The sequence below is a fragment of the Phalangium opilio genome, unplaced genomic scaffold (genome assembly GCF_054372755.1).
Source record: "Phalangium opilio isolate 3A_F unplaced genomic scaffold, DU_Popi_V2 ptg000329l_1, whole genome shotgun sequence".
In the NCBI taxonomy this organism is placed as follows: Eukaryota; Metazoa; Arthropoda; class Arachnida; order Opiliones; family Phalangiidae; genus Phalangium; species Phalangium opilio.
In genome coordinates, this window is record NW_028324226.1 from 6,746,489 (window position 1) to 6,770,207 (window position 23,719).

The following is a 23,719-nucleotide window of genomic DNA, read 5'->3' on the forward strand; positions in this document are numbered from 1 at the left end:
TACTCCAAGGGGACAGACAGAAAGACAAGAAAAAGATCTTGGTCAGTGCTAAATTTGGGATAAACAATAAATCTTACACTTTTGTAAATCACCGTAAATTGCACCAGAACAGGAGAAGACAACGTCAGTTTAGCCGTGTTAAGGGTGTAGTGCTATAGAAGATAACGCGTAATCCATTTACTACGCCAATTACTGGCCTCTCGCCATGCGTTGAAGTAAAAAAAGAACTATTTGTGAAGTTAGCGAGGACCAATGATTAGCGTAATCGCTGTACCTTTGACCGTGCTAAAGGGTTTACGCCTATAATTTAAAAAAAAACCAGCCCTTGACAGTGCTAAAATGATTACGGGTAATCCATAATCGGACAACAGAGACTTGGAGAGTAAATAGCCCCTCGGGCATGTGCTAAAACTAAACTTTCAGTTAAAACGCGTGCAATTGAGTACAGTTAATTGCGTTTTCAACCACGAAGTTTATGGTTTAAAGTTTGAAAGTTTAAGTGTATAAGAAAACAAAATATATTGAAATAAGCTTCTACTGCTCATGGATTTAAGCTTTACTTATGATCCTTAATTACACGCCTCGACTTCGTGACAAGGTTCGTATTAAACTTTGGGGGGGGGGGGAATTGTGCCAAAGAGCTTTCACCAGAAGGGGATAAGAGAAGAAGGATAACACTCTGTATCCTTGTATCCTCTTAATACTTTAGTTATGTAACATGATTCTTCCCAGGCTCACTCACCGATTTTGTTTGCTCTCCTGCTCGTCAAAATAAGTTCAGATGGGCATCGCACCATGCTAGGGTGAATTCTATAACTGTTTGGTACTAAATCCTCAGCAATCAACCCACAAACCTCGTCTTGACGCCGAACAAAAATCCAATTGCGTCTGGGCAATTAGTTAAGCGCTAATAGAGTAATGATGAGGACAATTTTTATCGCGTACGTGGTTCGGTTTAGTAACCTCGCTCCAAATGTAAAATGATGTTGGGAAGAATCATGTTACAATTACCCCGTTTTGTGGTATACTTCTCTCGAAGAGAAGTATTATATACTTCACTCATTTTCAGCGTAGAACGATTTTTATAAAAGTTAAAGATCAATTCCGTTAAAACAAGGAGGAAATATGGAATGAGACTGGTATGGACAATTCGGCTCGCAAACTTAAAATATTTATAAATAAATAAACGACAACATTGTTGTTAATGTAGAACTTTCTTTAACGTTTGTGTATGCCATTATTTTAATTTTAACGCTTCACTTGCTTATCAATAGTATTTCCTGAATATTTATCCTATAAAAACCCTATTATTTTTATATATATTTTTATTCTATAAAAATCCTATTATTTTTATATATTTTTATCCTATAAAAATCCTATTATTTTTATATATTTTATCCCATAAAAATCCTATTATTTTTATATATTTTTATCTTATAAAAATCCTACTATTATTTGTTTTTAATTGTCTTTGAGCCCTGAAACTGTTAAAGTAAAGGGTTAGATGAATTTAAATCTACCGCCTTTTAATCCTCTTTCCGAGATATTCTTATCGCCACGTTATCAGCTGCAGTACCGGTTTTGGGTTTGCTCCAAATAGCAAATACTCGTTCGTATCTCTTCACTGTGGGAAAATGGAACACGTTTAAGTTTCTTTCTCTATAGGCCCTATACCGTTATAGAATGGCACGTGTATGTGAAGAAATTTAAACGTGGTTCCATGGTGTAATGGTTAGCACTCTGGACTTTGAATCCAGCGATCCGAGTTCAAATCTCGGTGGAACCTTATTAATATTTTAATTAATTTATGTGTAACAATTAATTTGGGGTGGTATACGGATTTGAGAATAGTGGTTAAATTCGGGTCGTTCTGCATATAATTCATTTTTAATAATGTTTTAAAAATTCAAACTATTGCACCGAATTATATTGAATAATTAAAGAAAATTGTTGGGTAAAATTAATTTTAGTACTACCTAAACATTGACGAAATAAAATAAGTTAATTTGTTACACGAAAAATAGACGTTTGTTGTACATGTAAATTTATACATTTATTCTACACACGTAAATACTGTTGAAAGTCTCTTTTGTTTTAATTTTTTTAAATATTTTCATTTCAAAATTATACATCTGGAAAGGTATAGGAAAGTACTAGCAGAAGTGGATCATATTACAGCTCCCTAGAAGTACTGGACGATATAACATCGCCGTGCATCAGCATTGTCTCCTAGCACTGAAGAGAAAAGGGTATATCCGAAACGCAGCGGCGAATTTGTGAACTAAACCAGAGGAATGATTTTGGCGCGAAAGAAATTTTTAATAAGCGGGGCAAGCAAACGGAAGTAAGTGCAGCCAATGAGGAATGGTTTGAGAGAGAAGAACGCGGAAGGAAACAAGTTGTTCCATGCATAGTGTTGGGTTGTGAATATAATAGTAGAAGTCCACTTTATTTTTCCGATTTAAAAAATAATTGGGGGTCTATAGGTATTTTTTAAACGCTTGTGTTGAAAAGGAAATTAATATGGATTCAAATGATCAAAATGGCCTTCATCATGCTAGAATATTTTTAATTTATCCCTAGTACAGCACTGAGCTTCCACCGATCTAAAGGTTTTTAGCGGGGATAGTTGGACCGATTTTTTACTAATTAAAGGTTATGTGCGTCGACATAGAAATTTGTTTTCCATTTTTAAGTGTGACAAATTTTTTCAATACTTTAACGTTTTCCGTTTGCGAAAGATGCTGGTCAATATTTTTCAGTTTTACAAAACGTTTTAGTCGCTCACGGTTAAGTGCTATTAATATCACATAAATCGTGTTCAGATGTGTCTTTCATTTGGACATGCGACGATTGTAATTAGTTACATTGATCCTAGGCGTTTTCCTAATTAGCAAAAAAAAACATAAGCCATTCTAAATCAAAATTACTCTAATTAAACTAATCACGACACTGACGGCGGTCTGACAGCCATTACCATCAACCGGAACTTCCGTAGGTTAACCTAACTCAAGATCCGGGTTAATGGGAACACTATATTTGTAAAACTGAGCTATAGATGGCGGGCTTGGATGTCTTGGAAGAAAACGCTGTTTACAAAAGCATAACCTACGTCCAGTACTTATAGGGAGCTGTAATATGATTCACTTATGGTACTAGAGATGTGAAATTACCGTAACTGTTCCAAGGGTAAAGGGGGGTAAATAAATAAATATTTGTTATTAGGATTATAATTCATTTCGTTTCTAATTTAGTCTTTAAAAATTATCTTTTCCTATTTTATCCAAGTTTCGGCGGTTTTTACTTCAAACATACACGGATGTCGTATTTAAAATTCGCGCCACTATTTTGAAGCACTCTTGGTAATGGGTACTGAACTGAACCGAACCTATGGATATGACGATTTGATCACGTGGCTTTCGGTTTAGGTCTCGTGCCACGTGGTCGCATTTTTTTTCGCTCGCGCTCGTTTTTAAATTTTACTTTTCAGAAACGTTTTCAATTTTTTGTTAGGCTTAGCTCTAAATTTTACGGGATTTCGAAACTGCTTCCTTCTTAACGGCGTAATAGTGGGCCGCACTGTCATTGATCAAATTTTTAACTTCATATTGTACAAATTTTCATATTTTTTGGTGAGTAAATGACTCTTCTTAATAATTAAACTATTATGGAATAGATTTTAATCAATAACAAGCTCAGAAGGTTTAGATGAATAGATCTTTTCAGCTAAGCCTTGGTCCATCTGCTGTCCACTCTCACTCTGTCATAAAGGTGGGAAGAAAGAAACCGATTACACTGGGGGTGAAACTATTTGGTTCACCGATGGTTCCAAGACTGATTCCGGCGCTGATATTTAATAAAAAAGTCACACATGTCTTGTTCAAACATGGAAGGGAAAGTTCCTTTAAGAAAGCTATGGAACTTTCCCGTTGTTTCTGTTCTCTGGCTTGATAGGTAAGTGCTTAACATTCCTTTTTCGACTCGAATTAGATTTTTAAAAAGAGGAAATTGTAATTTAGGTGCAAAAATGAGAAGAGACACGTTCCCGAGGAACCCTATCTCATTAAAGATTATAAAACATATGCGCCTACACTACTGAGAAAAAAATTGGTCTAGTTCCAAAAAATTTCTTACCCCCTTCCCCACAACCTAAAGCGGCGGAACACGGACGCGAGTGCTTGAATCTAGTTCAGCCGTCTACCACCGCGAGCGTCTCACGTTTTGGAGGGGAAATTCTGAAACCGCTATACGGGACTTACCGCCCCCTTTTCGGAGAGTTGTTCTGCCAAGGCTACGGAGAGCGTTCGACGACAGGGAATGTCAACCACCAACTAAAGGCCGCCGACAGGTTATGTCAGCGCCCACAGAAATACCTCTCGTAAATCCCGCATTAGAGGGCCAACCATCAAGAATATTCACTTTCGCCGAGTGAAGAATTTGGTTAGCTCGATACTTCTAGTCTCATCTCACTTCTGATATAACCAATATACATCGGTACTACAATTACCCTTTTTAGTAAAAGAAGTATAATAATTTAATGAATACAATTAGCTTTCGCAATTTTATCATAGCAGTTTAATTGAATCCAATTGTCATCATCATTCTTGACATTTGTACGCGACCTTTGGTGGCATTTTAATGAGCTTAGCTTCTTGTATAGTAGTTAATAATAAATAACTGTAAAAACCGGAAAAACCTTTGAGATGACCTACTGAAGAATTAAGGGTGTCTTTTTCAAGTGAAAGTTCCCGTTAGAAACACCCCAAAAAAGGAGGATTCCACCACCACGCGGTTACCTATTTATTTTTCTACAAAGCTAAAACTAACTCTAAAGGCAAATTTTTTTTTTCAAACCCTTCATTCACCTTCGTTGAAACCAGTAAAATAAAATAATTTTTCTTCCGAAGCAAGCAAACCAAACAGAAGTATATTTTTTCATAACATTTGAATATTTTCAAGCAAAAGTTTATACGGTTTACAAAAGACTTTGTTTATGTTATTGTCGTCTAATTTCGGGTGTTTCCTGAATATGTTAATGACGCGTTTATGACGTTTCGGTAAAGCCCAAGAAACGGGCTTAATGATTAATTTTAAGTGACGAACTTAAATATTTGATAATTAACTTTAAAAAAGCACTAATTAACTTTACGTTTAAAAAAAATATTTAAAAATGCATCGGTATTATATTCAACCACCCGTTCCGGATCATCTAGTGCCTATTTTGACGTTATTTGATATTTGGAGGTAGGAGTTACATAATTTTATTTACATTTAAAGGGAGGATGAAATGGTCTGGCACGGAGCGAGCTTTTAATTGCGGAATAAAAGCACGTGGGGTGTCCGTCTCTTATTGCTCAATAAGTCAATTTTTGAAACTTTGAAGAATTATATAAAATTAACGGAAAGGTTTATAAATGATTTTGATGTTATTTTTTTAATATAAATATATTAAAAAATGGTTGTCATACCATTACATTATCCCTTTAAGGTATTCAATTAGTTCAAATGAAGAAAATTATGTGCTTGATTTGACTATAGTGTTTTCAAAGTGGCTGATAATTGATATGTTCTCAAGGTCTTAAATGGGTTACTATTTATGTTTAGTAACCCATTTTATTGTTTAATTTAGGCATTGTAGTCTTTTGGCGGTTTAAGATTATGATTTAATAATTTTGATAGTAGTTTAAATTTGAGCCTAATGAACCTGACAGCTTTGATATGTGTAAAATACTGGCATAAGTACATGAGATATGTTCCATAAGTTTGTCACTGGTTATTGAGAGCTTTCATGTATTACCGTAGGTGAAACGTCATAAATTCTCGTTAAGCTACGCCTGGTGAGGCGCCCTGTCAAAAGCTTAGTACAGAGTAAATAGGATGATGGACTTCAAAACCACGTGTTGTCAATTCTCGCTTGTTGTTCTCGAACTAGCTCTCAGTAAGTCTCTAGCATTACGAAGTATAATTAGTGTCATACTTATGGAACATATCTTATAAACTTATGGTACAGCTGACAGTAGGCTGGTATTTAGCTGAAACTACGTATCAATTAGTTGTTAATAGTTAAAAATTAAACTTAATGAGCCTGACAACACTGCGCCGAAGTTTAAGCTGAAAGAGGGGGGGAATTTTCTGTAGCCCCTTTAGTGAAAACTTTCTATAATAAGTTAATAACGAATGCTAGAACGAACCTCGCAGCTTATTACTCGTCTATCCGTTTTCTGTCTCGCTCGTGACCTCAAATAACCGGTGATTCTTCTTATTTCGAAATTGGTTAAATTTTAAAAATTCCCAAATTCTTAGTAAAACATGAGTTGTATTTTTTATTTTACAAAATGTTTTAACCCCTTCCGTCCTAAAATTTATATTCCAACATGTGCTTTTACTTTTTTTGTTGTCGCTATATTTTGGAATGTGAATAACCCAAACTATTCAGAAACGTTTGCTTATAATAATGTAGCTGGTTTCCCATGGAGGCCGAGTAGAAAGTGAAAATCACTGATAGTTTCATTGTCTGTTGAACAAGATTACGATTACGTAATATTACATCTACGTGTGTTAAGAACAAATACCATGAAATTATTGATGAAATTTCGGACTGAATTTATTTTTAGAAAATTGCTATTGATCCTACATTATCCTATAGATAGTTTACAAACATGGATAATTGTTACCATTTTCACCAGAAGGCCAGGCTACTGAGGCTACCGAAAAAAGTAGACGGGTTTCTGTCCTTCAGGTAACCGGGTCTCCTGTGTAAATGGTATAAATCCTCCATGCACGGGTGAATGTATCTATCTATACGTTTCAAAAATTTCTATTTGATCCCATATTTTCCTTTATTTTAAGGATAAATTTCCTATATTTCCTTTATTTTAAGGATAAATTTCCTATATTTTCGTTTTTTAAGGATAAATTTCCTATTTTTTCCCTTTTTTAAGGATAAATTTCCTTTTTTTCCCTTTTTTTTTAATGATAAATTTCCTATATTTCCTTTATTTCAATGATAAATTTCCTATATTTTCCTTTATTTTTACGATAATTTCCTATATTTCCTTTATTTTAAGGATAAATTTCCTATATATCCTTCATTTTAATGATAAATTTCCCATATATCCTTTATTTTAAATATAAATTTCCTATATTTTCCTTTATTTTATGGATAAATTTCCTATATTTCCTTTATTTTAAGGATAAATTTCCCATATATCCTTTATTTTAAATATAAATTTCCTATATTTTCCTTTATTTTATGGATAAATTTCCTATATTTCCTTTATTTTAAGTATAAATTTCCTATATTTTCCTTTATTTTAACGATAAATTTCCTGTATTTTCCTTTATTTTAAGGATAAATTTCCTGTATTTTCCTTTATTTTAAGGATAAATTTCCTATATTTTCTTTAAAGGAATTTTCAATTTTCAGTGGTCACCCTATTAAATATAAAATTAGTAAAATATTCTAGGAGAGCGGTCGCTCTCTTAGATAAGACTTGATACTGCCTCTAATGCTAAAGGAGGGTTCTTTGATTGGCCGTAACTTTTTTCGTATTGTGTTTGCTGCTTTGAAATTTTGCCAGTGAACTAAAATTTGGGCCCTAATCATGTGGTTAAAATTTCAAAGAGATCCAACTAATAGTTAATTCTATAATGAAAAAAGTTGTTAAGGGTGGTTTTAGAATCCATAAAATTAATCAGACATTTGGTGAAAAATACTATATTGTTCCATAGAGATAACATGGGATTTTTTTGAAAAATTACCTTAATTGGGATCGTGTATAAAGAAAACTAATCATTCGTTACGTTTGGGAACCATCTTAAATGAAAGATAACAGTCCATAGATGTGCCTTTTCTTAGTTTCATTAAGATCAATTAAGTTTAAGTATTGATTTTTATCATTATTAACACATACTCTGACTTACGTTGTTTTGGGTATAGGAATTACGGCGTTTTACCACTGTTAGAGACATGCATTTTAGCCCTAATTTTTTATATTGGACTTACGGCGTTTTTGTCGTGATTCACGCCGTTAGAGGGATATTAAGCAAGAGAAACATGGCGTTTGAGCTCTTGTAGGTGCTTTGCCCGGGTGCTTGTGCGTGCTTGTGGATACTTGTAGGTGCTTGCGGGTACTTGTGGGCTCTTTTAGGTGCTTGTGGGTACTTGTGGGTACTTGTAGGTGATTGTAGGTACTTGTGGGTACTGGTGGGTGCTTGTAGGTACTTGTGGGTGCTTGTAGGTACTTGTGGGTGCTTGTAGGTACTTGTGGGTGCTTGTAGGTACTTGTGGGTTCTTGTGGGTAGTTGTGGGTGCTTGTAGGTACTTGTGGGTACTTTTAGGTACTTGTGGGTACTTGTGGGTACTTGTGGGTAATTGTGGGTACTTGTGGGTTCTAGTAGGTACTTGTGGGTACTTGTGGGTGCTAGTAGGTACTTGTGGGTACTTGTGGGTACTTGTAGGTACTTGTGGGTACTTTTGGGTACTTGTAGGTACTTGTGGGTGCTAGTAGGTACTTGTGGGTACTTGTAGGTACTTGTGGGTATTTTTGGGTACTTGTAGGTACTTGTAGGTACTTGTGGGTACTTGTAGGTACTTGTGGGTGCTTGTAGGTACTTGTGGGTTCTTGTGGGTAGTTGTGGGTGCTTGTAGGTACTTGTGGGTACTTTTAGGTACTTGTGGGTACTTGTGGGTAGTTGTGGGTACTTGTGGGTACTTGTGGGTAATTGTGGGTACTTGTGGGTTCTAGTAGGTACTTGTGGGTACTTGTGGGTGCTAGTAGGTACTTGTGGGTACTTGTAGGTACTTGTGGGTACTTGTAGGTACTTGTGGGTACTTTTGGGTACTTGTAGGTACTTGTAGGTACTTGTGGGTACTTGTAGGTACTTGTGGGTGCTAGTAGGTACTTGTGGGTTCTTGTAGGTACTTGTGGGTACTTGTAGGTACTTGTGGGTACTTGTAGGTACTTGTGGGTACTTGTGGATACTTGTAAGTACTTGTGGGTACTTGTGGGTACTTGTGGGTACTTGTAGGTACTTGTGGGTACTTGTAGGTACTTGTGGGTACTTGTGGGTACTTGTAGGTATTTGTGGGTACTTGTGGGTACTTGTAGGTACTTGTGGGTACTTGTAGGTATTTGTGGGTACTTGTGGGTGCTTGTAGGTACTTGTGGGTGCTTGTAGGTACTTGTGGGTTCTTGTGGGTAGTTGTGGGTGCTTGTAGGTACTTGTGGGTACTTTTAGGTACTTGTGGGTACTTGTGGGTAGTTGTGGGTACTTGTGGGTAATTGTGGGTACTTGTGGGTTCTAGTAGGTACTTGTGGGTACTTGTGGGTACTTGTGGGTGCTAGTAGGTACTTGTGGGTACTTGTAGGTACTTGTGGGTACTTGTAGGTACTTGTGGGTACTTGTAGGTACTTGTGGGTACTTTTGGGTACTTGTAGGTACTTGTGGGTACTTGTGGGTGCTAGTAGGTACTTGTGGGTACTTGTAGGTACTTGTGGGTACTTGTAGGTACTTGTGGGTATTTTTGGGTACTTGTAGGTACTTGTAGGTACTTGTGGGTGCTTGTAGGTACTTGTGGGTGCTTGTAGGTACTTGTGGGTTCTTGTGGGTAGTTCTGGGTGCTTGTAGGTACTTGTGGGTACTTTTAGGTACTTGTGGGTACTTGTGGGTAGTTGTGGGTACTTGTGGGTAATTGTGGGTACTTGTGGGTTCTAGTAGGTACTTGTGGGTACTTGTGGGTGCTAGTAGGTACTTGTGGGTACTTGTAGGTACTTGTGGGTACTTTTGGGTACTTGTAGGTACTTGTAGGTACTTGTGGGTACTTGTAGGTACTTGTGGGTGCTAGTAGGTACTTGTGGGTTCTTGTAGGTACTTGTGGGTACTTGTAGGTACTTGTGGGTACTTGTAGGTACTTGTGGGTACTTGTGGATACTTGTAGGTACTTGTGGGTACTTGTGGGTACTTGTAGGTACTTGTGGGTACTTGTGGGTACTTGTAGGTATTTGTGGGTACTTGTGGGTACTTGTAGGTATTTGTGGGTACTTCTGGGTACTTGTAGGTACTTGTGGGTACTTGTAGGTATTTGTGGGTACTTGTGGGTACTTGTAGGTATTTGTGGGTACTTCTGGGTACTTGTAGGTACTTGTGGGTACTTGTAGGTACTTGTGGGTACTTGTAGGTATTTGCGGGTACTTCTGGGTACTTGTGGGTGCTTGTGGGTACTTGTGGGTACTTGTGGGTACTTGTAGGTACTTGTGGGTAATTGTGGGTGCTTGTGGGTAATTGTGGGTGCTTGTGGGTACTTGTGGGTAATTGTGGGTGCTTGTGGGTAATTGTGGGTGCTTGTGGGTGCTTGTGGGTGCTTGTAGGTACTTGTGGGTAATTTGGGGTGCTTGTGGGTGCTTGTAGGTACTTGTGGGTAATTGTGGGTGCTTGTGGGTGCTTTTAGGTACTTGTGGGTGCTTGTATGTACTTGTAGGTACTTTGCCTCCTCCATAGGATTAACATTACACTAAGTTTTGGAAGCTCGTAACTCTGGTTATATTAGATATACGGGCATATCCTTTGATTATGTAATAGTACTATTTGCCCCTTCTCTCCTTCGTAAACATTTGCTCCATAGGATACTCCATATACACCTACGGCACCATAGTCCTCCCAGCATCCTCAGCGGTTAGGTAGGGTCGTACTGGACGAAATTGTAAAGGGCGCTCCCTCTATCTTCAAAATAGAAGCTAGTTCTCATACAAATAAAATGGCGCTACGCGGCAGCACTTAGCAATCGCCTACCAAGGGTAGGGGCGTGCGCGAGGTACATTGGGAGAGATACAGTTCTGCAGGTCGCCCATCATCATTTCCAATCCATCTCAACTCCCTTATCCCTGTCCCAACCCCAGCGATTTCCAACCACTAGCATAGCCCACTCGATCGCGCTCTCTTTTCCCCGGCTACATATTTTGAAGATGGCACTTTTTAGGCGTATTAACATTCTTGGATCATCTTTGTGAACTTTTAGGGTAGCCCTGGCTATATTTTGTTTAAGGTTTTAAGCTTAATATCAAAAAGTGTATGCTACAAAAAAAGTTTGAAATTGACAATTTCGGATCGTCTTTGTGAAATTTTAAGGATATCCGAATTTCATATTGGGCTTATGACAATTTTGAGCGAATGTTAAACGGACATAAATCAGCATTTTTAAAATTTTTTAAAAATTGTCAATTTGGTCCTATTTCTGGAATTTTTAGGGGGGCGCCTCGCGTTTCAATAAATGATTGTAAAAAATTGTACTATGTTAATTACAATAAGAATACAAACTTTTAATGATATAGGTTTTTTTTTTGAAGTATCATTATAAATAAATGTCTGATTGAGCTAAAGTTATGGTCCCCTTTATACATGTTTCTGCTAAGTGCAGATTTTGAAAATGTAAAACAGTTTCTTAACATTCTTAATTAAAATGAAGACTGAAGGAACAGATATTAATCAAAAATGTCTTGATTAGAATCAAGACCTAAAAAGTATCGATAAGACTGAGGTTATCACTTGTCTGAAGGATCAGATATTAATTTTTCTTTTTAATTGAAACTTAAATGCATGCTTAAGAAAAAACAACGTTCCATTACCGTTTTCCGTTGAAATAAATTATTTTACTGGTAATCAATTTCAAAAATTTACTTATCTCGGCTTTTCGACCACAATTCCATTCCCCGAAAACATTTTATCATTACATTAATTACTTTTGGGAGATAACGTGTTCAAATAACCTATAAAACAATAAAAAACTGTAATAGCGGTCTGTTTAGCCATGAAAACAACCTTTTAAAAGTTACAAGTACTATATAACCCTTTCTAGACTAACAGGACCTGAGCAAACTATAGCTTAACCTTCTACTAGTACGACCAGGGAGAATTGATGTAAACTGGAGTTGAAATTTCATCATGTGCGACCTGCGGCCCTGAAACTCCCCCATAGTCCCAGTGTGTGCAGAACATAATTTTTTCGCTGTTATCTGCCAAAATCAATCTTTCTAGGTAGTGTTGCCTCCTCACTTGAATTTTTCATGATATATTAAGGTTTGAACGAACAAAATTCTAGATTACTATTTTCACTACCATGTCCCTCTGCTAACTGGAAGCAAACTTTCCTCTCTTTTTGCTGCTCATTACCGGTGCCATTCCCTTGACTTTATATTAGTTATAACTAATGAGTTTATTTATTTCAAACAAAAATATTAAAAAATGGATTCTTTTTCCTTTTGTGCTACTTTGAATTTACAAATGTATATAACGTTGTGCCGTGCCATGTCAAATAGTCTCTAACCATTGTTAGAAACTAGAGAGAGAAATTGGGCAGTAACACTGATCATGCCCTGAACTATGAGAGAGAACAATACGACGGTTGACTAAAGTACACTTGATATTACATCATTTTGCAAAAACCGCGAGTAAAAATCTTACTGCCACTATTGAATTTGGCGCCATTGGTTTTAGAATAATTATAATGTTCCACTGCGAAGCGTGCCGGTCTCGAATGGGGATGTAACGTCTTTAGGGACGCTAAACCATACACGTACTCTCCCAAAAGTAATTAATGTAATGATAAAATGTTTTCGGGGAATGGAATTGTGGTCGAAAAGCCGAGATAAGTAAATTTTTGAAATTGATTAGCAGTAAAATAATTTATTTCAACGGAAAACGGTAATGGAACGTTGTTTTTTCTTAAGCATGCATTTAAGTTTCAATTAAAAAGAAAAATTAATATCTGATCCTTCAGACAAGTGATAACCTCAGTCTTATCGATACTTTTTAGGTCTTGATTCTAATCAAGACATTTTTGATTAATTTAATTAAGCGTTGAACTGTAAATTAAAAATATAAAATTATACATAGAACTACCCTAATTTAACCGCTATTCTCAAATTCATATGTCACCTCATATTAATTATTACACATAAATTAATTAAAATATTAATTAGGTTCCACCGAGATTTGAACTCGGATCGCTGGATTCAAAGTCCAGAGTGCTAACCATTACACCATGGAACCACGTTTAAAATTCTTTAAAATACACACGTGTCACTCGATAACGGTATAGATAGAAAGACAAACGTGTTTAATTTTCCCACAGTGAAGAAGATACGCCGAACGAGTATTTGCTATTTGGAGCAAACCCAAAACCGGTACTGATAACGTGTCGGAAAGAGGATTAAACGGCGGTAGATTTAAATTCAACTAAAGTCTTTAACAGTTTGTTAGAACGTTACTTATTTTGAATTTAATTGTGCAGGCCGAGCCTGAGTGTAGTGGGAATATCAGGTCAACCGGTGGAAAAGGCCCTTACATCATGGATATGTATAAATACGTTTCGGCAGGGAAAAATATGACTTGTAACCTTATGAGGGAGAGGGAAATCCGTATTTTTTTTCTCTTTGCGCATGGGTGAAATTTTAAACACACCACTCAGGACTCTCCGGAGAGATATAGTTCCTTTTCCCACGTGATCTAGCCATTTCCGCCTCTATTTACGGCAGTCTCACATCCGCGGGTGTAACACGTTTTTAGTGGTCAGATTTTTGGGAATCCACAATTCGTTAGCATTTATACATATCCATGCTTACACTCTTTCAAGTTACAAAAATCGGGTTTATAAACGTTTTGAAATAGAGTCTGATGTTTGACCAACTTTTTAGTCTTTGTAAGACGGTGCATCCAGTATATGGACAACAAAGACGTTAGATATGACTTCAAATAAAAGCTTTGGTGGACTGGTAACTTTGAAACCACATCTAACGTCTTTGTATCCATATACCGGATTTTACGTCTTAACCCTGTATCAAGCAGACGATACTTCATCCCCTCCTCCCCCTTTGACCACAATGGCGCCAAATCAAATATTAATCTGATCAGGGATAGATGTAATTTTTGAAGCAGGAATGGAGAACGGTAAGTATTTACTTCAGTCCAACTCATACTCCAGTATAGAGCCCCTCCCTTCAACACGTAACGAAAATTTTAAATTATCTTATTGGCTCACTTAAACTACGTTTTGATGACGTTTCTCACGGGGACGGCGAAAAATACGTAATTCCCTTTTACTTCTGTCGCTATGACACCCTCTTCTTCCATACCCCCTTCTCTCTGTTCTCTGATGGAATGCATTACAATTATGTGGTTTAAGAGGAAACTCAAGCTTCTATCATGATGTGGGTCGCTCTACAATACTATTTTTTTTCACATCACGTAACTTGTCATCTTTATGTCGAATATGATAAACAATAAATTGGGGTCACTTTTAAACTAAGAAATATCTCGCTCAGGTCTAAGTTTTGGATCATAGGGAGCTAAAAGTTGTCATAAAAAAAGAAACGGTGATTCATTTTTGTAATCTTTTTCTGTCGGTGTTTATTTCAAGTTCAAAATATTGACAGTTTCGAGTCAATGTAACGTAACCCTTTCTCTTGATATTGTTCAGTTTAAGGAAACTCTAGTCTTTAGATAAGAAAGAAATATTAGTTACCGTCGCTATAGAATAGTTCATGATTTGAATAACAATTTCGGATTATAAGTTGAGAAAATTAATTTCACGAGTACAGTGCTCTGTCGATAAATTCTGCATGTTCAAATAACTCTCGTTTTTCCTAAGCGATTTACAGGGGTACATCGGGCTAGAATATTTTTTTTTTAATCGAAATAGCGTATAAAATAATGAATACTTATGCAAACGTCATACCCTTCTATATCTCTTAGCTCCGTGTCATTCCTCTATTGGGCACGTATAGTATCCCCTTTTTCAAGAGCCCGCCAGGGATACACAGTCTACGCCCTACACAGAAAAAAATGTGTTAGGAAATTGAACACAATCCCTGAACATCTTCATGCAACACTCTCCTATACATGTTCAAAAATGAGAACATGTTCAAATAGAAATCTGTTCTTTTTTCTAATGCATTCAAGCCATTTTGTGTTTGATTTTGAACGTGTTTTTATTTAAGTGCTCTGCCTCTGAACATGTTAATTATGCAGAAAATGTGTTCAGGAGCTGAACACAATCCCTGAACACCTTCATGCGACTCTTTCTACTATACATGTTCAAAAATGAGCACATGTTCAAGTGAAAATATGTTCACTTTCTAATGTGTTCAAGACGATTTTTGTTTCGGTTTTGAACGTCTTTTACGTGTTAAGCATACACTCTAAGAAAATGGGGCGCGTTTTAACACCTTTAAAAGTAGTTAGGGGCCAAATTTGACATCATTACAGGTGTTCATTTACACCCCTGAAAGGGTTTAATAACACTTATGGAGCAATTGGTGCTATAAAATGGTGCAACAGAGGTGCAGTTTAACACCTTTTTAACTCTTATATCGAACTAAAACTTAATTTTTACTCTCACATGAGTGTTGTGCAATTCTTTAAAGGGTGCGGCATAGCACCTTTCAGAGTGTCGCATAACACCTTTCAGAGTGTCGCATAACACCTTTCAAAGTGTCGCATATCACCTTTCAGAGTGTCTCATAACACCTTAAAGAGTGGGTGATTTATTAGCAATCAGTGCTATATTCACAGCAAGGTTCCACTTTGAGTTAAATTAAGAGGAAAGTTCTTACATGCAGAACTATACCGCTTTAAGCAATGCTTGCAGGGCCGGATTAAGAGGGGGGCGAGGGGGCACTGGCCCCCGGGCGCAAGTCTTGTTGGGGGCGCATAGAGTTAAACTATTCCCTCTTAGGGACATTTGCTGTTCTGTTTTTTCCGACTAAAGGGGGCGGCCCCCGGTGCAAAATTGCTTAATCCGGCCCTGAATGCTAGTTCTAGCATTCAGTGTGAAACTGCATAAAAGTTGGTAATTTTTACCGACTTAATAGCCTCTGAAAAAGGCAGAAAGTTTTTAATTACTATAATTTCATCGGGTATTAAGTTGGTTTTGGAGGCCATAATATCCAAGCAGTAGATATAAACGTTCTTGTTAAATTTAATTATCTCTTTTCACTAAGAATTTTTCGAGCACCAGAAACGCGTTTGACCTAATCTACTCTACAATATTTAAAAAAAATTTCATTTTCTACTCTAATGATTCTCAAAATAAAGATAAGACATGTCACAAAAGTTGGCGTCTGTAGTCGCCCTACTAACATAGTCTAGTTTTTTTGTGTCGCACAATACTTTTAACAGTATCGCTTAACACTTTCAAGAGTGCAGTAGCGTTGCTAGGGTTTGAAATTTGGGGGGTGGGGGGGTTTAAGTTTATTATTCGTATATTAAAGATTTACAAACTTTTATTAATAAAGAGTACGGAACCGATCAGTTAGTGACTATGAGACAATTGTGGATGAAAGAATTTCACTCGTCTTTTATAAGTTCAGTTTCCGTTTGCTTTTAGTCCCCACTACTGTTTGATATTGAAATTCATCTCTACAAAGATGAAACTGAACGAAATTATCATAATAATTTTTTACACTATATTGCTACAAAATTTTAGGGGATACGAGCAATTTTTTAGTAGAATTTACGGATTATTTTAAGGGGGCTAACTTTGAAATTTTAGGGGCGCTAAAGCCCCCAAAAAGACTTAGCGACCCCACTGCAAGAGTGTCGCATGACGCTTTTAAGAGTGTCACCTAACACGTTTCAGAGTGTCGCCTAACACGTTTAGCAGTGTTTTACAAAAGTACAATACCCTCTGATTCCGAATTTCTTTGTTAATTTTATTTAAAGGATAAAAATATATTCTTTCATGAATATCATCTTTAAAACATGCTTAACAATCAAGTTTTTCAATAATTTTTTACTGTTTGTATTGACTTTAATATTAAAACATTAATGAAAATGAAAGACCTTATTTAAGAAACCCGCAGTACTATAATTTTCCATTTTTAATTTCAAAACGGTTTTAAAAAGTTTTATTTTACACCGAATTTACAACTTAAATTGGCCCCACAAAAACTCAAGGTAATAAAACTCTCTTTGGGTGTTTTTAAGGTGTAAAAAAAGTGTTTTCTTAAATTACACTTCCCTTTCTTAGAGTGTACGAACATGTTAAGTACAGTGCCGCAATTAAAAACTTTCTCTCTCGCGACGTCTTGTTTCAACAAAAAGCCGCAAATTATTGATCTGATACAATTGATAAAAAAAACTTATCGTATATTGTTGTTTTAATAAAGATTTGCGGCTTATTGTTGAAACAAGACGTCGCGAGAAAAAAAGGTTTTAATTGCGGCGACTGTACCTCTCTCATTCTAGAGTCCAAGAGAGATATGTACGAGAATTTCTTACTTGTAATTAATAATTAATAGGTATTACTGTACTGAGGTTTAAGTTATTTTGCTAGTAAAAGGACTATTAAGTATTGAAATATATTTTTGTCTTGTAATAGTTACTTAAAACTTACCCACAAAAAGGATTACACCTTTAATATTCTGAAGGGCCAAGGCTTAAAAATCCTGCCCAAAACTTATGTGCTGTTACTTTCGGGATCGGTTTTCTTATTAGCACATTAGCAGCAGTAAAGGTTGCAGACGAATTTTAGAGAATATTAAAATTTCCCAAACATAAGTAAATGCAATTGCAAAAATGCTTTGTCAGAGAGTTCGTCTCATCGTCTGCGCTTTGCCAAGAAACGTTTTCAAGGCGTATAGTTAAATTAAATTCGCATTCCAAATATTTATTATTTAAAAATATGCTTACCAGTCTGGTGATTATTTTAGAGGGGTCTAAGTTTGAAATTTGGGGGGGGGGGAATAGGGGGCTTTGCCCCCCCCCCGAAAAAAAGGCCTAGCGACGCCACTGAATCATTGAATTGTATAATTACTTCAAGTTTAAATTCATTCCTGGGCGACAAAGAAAAACCATGGATATAAAGAATGCGCGTGAGGAAATAGGTTTTCACGCTATATGATAAGCAACTTCCTATCTCCGACGGGACCTTATTCGGTGTATACTCTGTTCCAGCTTTAGTCGTCAGCACGCACAAAGCTACGTTACATAGAGATCTAGCTTAGAGTGTGCTGAGAACCAAAGCTGGAACAGAGTATATATCGAATAAGCTTCGACGAAGTACGCCTTCAACTACAAGGTTTACAGAACATGAAAACAAATGATCGCGTTCGCTGTTCCTAAATTTTTAATGCGTTCATTGTGAAAGTGTTAAGATTTTGTGTTCAACTGTTACAATTTTTCCAAATAGAAACAAAAATTAGAAGTTGAACGCCAAAATTAAGCGAAGTGTTCAATAAATTACACTTTTTCATCACTTAAACATATCAAGAAACCAAAATCTGATTTTTGAACACAAAAATGTGTTCAAATCATTAACACACTTTTTTCTGTGTATTTACCGCCACTAGTCTATAGGGGTTGTCCCAATATTTCGCAGGAAAACCTAAAATGGCAGCCAAAAGGTAACAAAAATGTCCCGAAGAGCAACGCCGGGTCCCATTAATGCTAGTTGATTATAAAACTGATGGTATAAGTTTCCTTAATTTTTTTTCAAAACTTGTACGTGTGAAGCCTTATTTGAAAGCTAAGGTTGAACAGTTCCAAAAAAGATGTCGTAAAATATTTCAGTAAGTACATGTGTAGTTACCCTTTCAATTGTCCATACCACTCATGAGTACCACATTCTCCTAAACCACCTCTTCTATAGTACTTTTCTATGCTTTGGAATAGACCATTTCGGAAATTACTTGCGGAGAAACCAACACACCACAGGGACGAGGTCGCCATAGATGTATTCTCCCTGGCACCAAAGAGCAACGCCAGACGCAGCCCGAGCTCACTACACGGGTGAGGATAGCCAACTCGCACTGCCTCTATCGGTGCTTCTTGGCGCGAGGGTGAAAACCGCAATGGCGGCATCGCCCCTGTGCTTTGATTTCTCTGCATGTATTTTCCGAAATGGTCTATTTATCTTATCCATGATCAACGACTATACCTTTTTTTCGCTCCAAAATCTGGGCTGATTTAGTGATAGCAACTATCCTTTCAAAAATAGGCTACTTTTGGCCCATTTTACCTATAGGTTGGATATGATTTATTGGCCCTCAAGAATGTTTCTAGATTCCTAGTCTAGGACGGAGACTTGAAAGACGCTTGCGGGGACACAGTTTACATTGTTTGCCATACGGATTTGGAGGGTCAAGGTAAAGTCCAGAAAGAGTGGTATGGACAATGACGTCATTACATGGTAGTTCTATCTACCCATATAGAGTGATTTTTTTTTTGGAAACGTTCGAAATACATCCAAGGATTAAACACACCTAGTCCCTGGATACGAAATACAAGTTTCTTTCGAACAAACTGTACAACGACTGTCAGAGCCAATAGTACTTGGAAATACAAAAAAAAGCGTTGAAAAACAATCTTTCTATTGTACAATTTTGTAGGGAAAACTAATGGCAAAAATATAGATATAAAATTCCACTCCAGTCGTTTAAATACTCTTTGGTAAAACCATCTTAACTCTTTGGGGGGTTTCTTGAATGGGTTTTTGATGGTGGGGCGTAAGCATGACAAGCGCGTATATCCCGACCGAGGGGCTAGTCATTCGCCAAAATTTTGCACACCTGATTACTGATTTCTGAATTTTTACGTGAATTCCGATGATTACTGAACGAATTCCTTGATTTCTGTGATTACGATTATTTTCGGTGATTTCCATAATCTTTACACTGATTCCAGTTATTGCCGCTGATTACTTGCGATTTGAATTCCAATGAATTCTGGTGATTGTTTGGTGAATGCCGTGATTACCACTGAATTCTTCTTGAATTTCGATGACTGCAGTGATTATTTCTATTTCAACTGACTATGATTTTTATTTTGGATTTTCGAATTCCTCGATTGATTATGCGTGATTATTTCACGAAATGTGTGATTACTGAGGTGATTGCAAAAGATTACTAGTAAATCATGTGATTATTTCTGATTTTCTCAAAATTTCATGTGATATCCAGTGATTATCGGAGATTTCTGATTACCTTTGAATACCCGCAAGAATTATTTTAATCACTGAGGATTTTCTAAGAATACTAGAAATGAAGTAATCGATTTCTGCTGTTTTGTACACCTGATTATTCAAGTGACTAACACCTCGATTCCGACAGAAAGGTGAAGGAGAGTCCAAACAATTAGCCATCACCTGGGAACCACGTGGACTATACTTTCTACCCTGGCTTCTTCTCTTGCGAGGTGGGCTGGGGCAAACCCCAGGAGACAAATAGTGGGGTCGCATATTTGGGAAAAATTTGTTAAGAGTAGGACATTTTTGCAGAAGTGTGGCGAGTGTTTAGAGCTCATTTTGCATTTTTGCTTTCGAGGCAACCGGTAACTTGTCTTCAAGCGAGAAGTAAATGCCGGGTCTCGCCATGCTTCAATGTAAATTATGAGTGCTGTATTTAGGATTATTTTTAATTAAATGTTTTTATAAATTAATTTATTAGTCGTCGTATAGTTTCAGGCGTGTCAATTGTTTCGATTTTACAACTGTATTTATTATATAATTAACGTGTAGTGGTGCATTTTACGAAAATTGTGAACTATAACTTATCTCAAGAATAATCAATTCAACCAATCTCCAGTTGTGACCACCTATCCAGCCTGATTATTTTTCTAATGTACTATATTTCTAGGTAAGCCGAAAAGACATATTTTACGCATGTCCTTATAATATTGCATCTACATGATAAATTCTTATCATACTTTACGTACATGATAAATTATTATCATACTTAACATTCGTGAAAAATTCTAGACCCGTGATTTAGGGTATTATACCCAAAACGTAAATATTTTACATTACAAAATAACCATTAGCGACTTCCGTTTTACGCCTTTAAGGCCTATAAATTATTTAAAACATTCGTTAAGCCTTTTTTAAAATTTTAAAATTCGCGCGCTAGTTGCTACTTGCTAGAGGGTTTATCACGTGTTTTTTAAGCCTTGGCTTCATTTTTGAATTTCGCGCGGTTCCAAAAATTCTAGAGCCGGTTTTACAACGTGCAAATTTTCAGACACGTGGTCTAGATACTAGAGTTGTATGTTTTACATCAAAATATGACCTTTCAAATTCTGCAGTTTATAGAAATATTTTTGCTCTAAAATATATTTTCCCACGTTTTAATGAATTAGTATTCTTTTTACATTGTAACGATTGCAGATGAGATAGGTGTTGTAGAATGTAGGATCGTTAAAACTTTTCCGAGCTTTTCATAAACTACCCACACGACGTCACATGTAATCTTGACCCTTGACCTAATTTTATCCCGTGAGGATTTTAGATTATACCGATGTTAAAAAACCTAGCTACCATTGTTTTTTTTCTTCTTACTTTTGTGACCCTTAATTTGCTTATACTAGTTATCAAATAACGACGTCAAACGTTTTAAAGACGAACAATTAATTAAATAATAGACCAATTCGAAAAGTACATACAGCCAAGCTATCTTGCACAGGGCTCACCCACTATCCCTTCATTTCACTTCATGATTCATGTGTAGGTTTACCCAAGTACCTGGAAAGGGTCGTGTATAGACCATTCCATTAATTCCTACGGAAGAGGAAGGACAGGTTAGGTTATTTCCATCGCGGAGTTTTTCTCTAAATGTATTTTTTGAATTGGTTTATTCTGGTTTTTTTAATGCATAACTTTATACATATATATTTCCAATCTTGTTATCGGTGGTCAAACTTGTTAAACGGGGCATCCTCCAACAGAAAAGATAAGGGAAGGAATTAAAATCTCCGAAAGTAAATCTTAAAAAATTCAAATGGGTTGGATACTTGCCATTTTAACCGCTTTTGATTTTGACCAGTGTCTCCTTTTTTATCAAGACCCGTTCATGGTTTTTCTTTTTGGTTCTGAAAAGTGAAATTTTAGTTCGCTCCTATTTTCAGCTAGAGGCGCCGTTTATCGGACTTTTTTAGGCGCAAATTCTCTCGATATTACGTCACTTTTAAAATTCCATCCACCATCGATGGGCGCGTAATTCAAATTGTGCAGGAATCTGTTGATAAACAGCGCCATCTTGGTTAAAAGTAAGGCAATCCTATATAACCTAGTCTTCCGCTTCCTCTAAAGGTAGCACCATGCACCGGCCTTGATAGATAAATGAGGCAGTGCTTTGAGTTTAAGATGAAAATAAAAAGATGAAAAATATCAGGGGATTTTGGAATTTGAGGGAAAATTCTTAAAATTTTTCGGAAAATTATTATTTGTTAAATTCCTATTAATGGACGAAATAAGATTTATTATACAGTTGAGTTGGATTATAAAGAACCCCCTTGAATGTAAAATGACACACCCGGTAATGTTTTCACCAAATATTAAGTAAAGTTAGGCTTGGAAATTTCGTACAAATTCTGAAGGGTTGAAAGCGGTTGAAAGCAATTGGGAAGCAGCAGAATGGCTAAGCTTGAAGAAGGCTTATCCCTTTCACATCTACATGGTGGAGAATTTTACTATGTAGAAGACTAGTGGGGGGAGTAAAGCTGATTGGGCAAGAAGGGGTGTGGCGTAGGGGTTTTCCCTCTTCGATGTAACTAAGATGGTAAAACATTGCCTTCCATCTCGCTTTTTCGGCGCCTGCGCTCTAGGCGCTTTGGGTCCAGAGAGTGCGCGGCTATGGGTCCACCCCCTTGTGTGTCTCCATACTGAGGGTTCCCCCATCGAAGAGGTTTGTACATAGTTTACAGGCATAGATGATTCCTACCATTAACACAAGGAGACCAGGCGACTTAGAGTGCAAAATGGTCTGCTATTTTACACTCTAAGTCGCCTGGTCTCCTTGTGCTAATGGTAGGAATCCTCCATGCCTGTAAACTATGTATTGATTTGTGATACAAGTGTAACCGCTAACTACTTCGAAACTTGACTAGTGTCCGACCCTTTTTTATAATCTTCCTTTTTACGCCAGGGTGGCAAACTTCCGAGTATTTAGAACAAGGCCGTCTAGTTCAGGATGGATTCACGAATCAGTATCATCACAATAGTTTTAATTTCTACGCTGGTTTTTTTTTATATTTTATTATTGATGGTTAATATGGAATTCCTCAGGGTAGGCCGGAAAGGTATTCCAGCTTTATTACAAATTTTATTACACCCATCTTGTCCGATTCTAGATTCTTCTTCTTTGAATGGTCTTTTAGAGGAAGTAATGAAGTTTATGAAGGTTACCAGCACCTTTATTTGTACATAGTTTACAGACTAGGAGGATTCATACCATTTACACAAGGAAGCCCAGCTTTAGACTCACCTAGTGAGTCAGGCCTCCTTGTGTAACACCTGAAGCCTGGCCTCCATGTGTAAATGGTATGAATCCTCCTAGTCTGTAAACTATGTATACAGCTTGTTTTCCAAAAAGATGGATAGGACCGAACGACATACAGTGCGTTCTATGGGTGATTTTGAGTCAAGAATGTTCGATGACATTTTGCCCTGAGGGACACCGTTTTCAAGTTTTGATTATCTTGAGTGTTTTACGGATGACCCCATAATTTAAGTAAGAAACAGAAAGACTACTAATTAACTAATTAAATTAAGGGGTCATAGGTAAAAGACTTTAATCATAACTTGTAAACGGTGCTTTACTTGGCGCAAAATTTCATAGAACATTTTCGACACAAAATCGCTCGTAGAAACCACCTTTTTTGGAACAAACACCCCTTGTAGATATTTGTTATATGGATAGTTTTCCGGCTAGGAGGATTGATACTATTTACACCA

General features: G+C 36.6%; 1 protein-coding gene, 1 long non-coding RNA gene and 2 other non-coding genes across 7 annotated transcripts in view; 2 read left to right on the forward strand and 2 right to left on the reverse strand.

Annotated features, from left to right (window-relative positions):
• The window catches only part of exp (expansion), a 199,199-nt gene that overhangs the window by 15,516 nt on the left and 159,964 nt on the right, over nucleotides 1-23,719 (forward strand). For 2 of the 4 annotated variants that reach the window (XM_089859302.1, XM_089859303.1), the window contains exon 1: nucleotides 20,232-20,627. The exons of the other annotated variants lie outside the window; for them this stretch is intronic. In XM_089859302.1, coding sequence (XP_089715428.1) covers nucleotides 20,611-20,627 — 17 coding nt within the window. In that variant the 5' untranslated portion in view covers nucleotides 20,232-20,610. Of the gene's footprint in view, nucleotides 1-20,231; nucleotides 20,628-23,719 lie in introns of those variants that run through there. 4 annotated transcript variants of the gene reach the window in all.
• Nucleotides 1,715-1,786, forward strand: TRNAQ-UUG (transfer RNA glutamine (anticodon UUG)). The gene has a single exon. It is a non-coding gene; the product is annotated as a tRNA-Gln (tRNA).
• TRNAQ-UUG (transfer RNA glutamine (anticodon UUG)) lies at nucleotides 12,976-13,047 on the reverse strand. Its single transcript has one exon. It is a non-coding gene; the product is annotated as a tRNA-Gln (tRNA).
• Nucleotides 20,261-22,399, reverse strand: LOC149610595 (uncharacterized). The gene is made up of 2 exons (XR_016376720.1): nucleotides 21,949-22,399; nucleotides 20,261-21,855 (listed from the first exon to the last, which is right to left on the reverse strand). It is a non-coding gene; the product is annotated as an uncharacterized LOC149610595 (long non-coding RNA).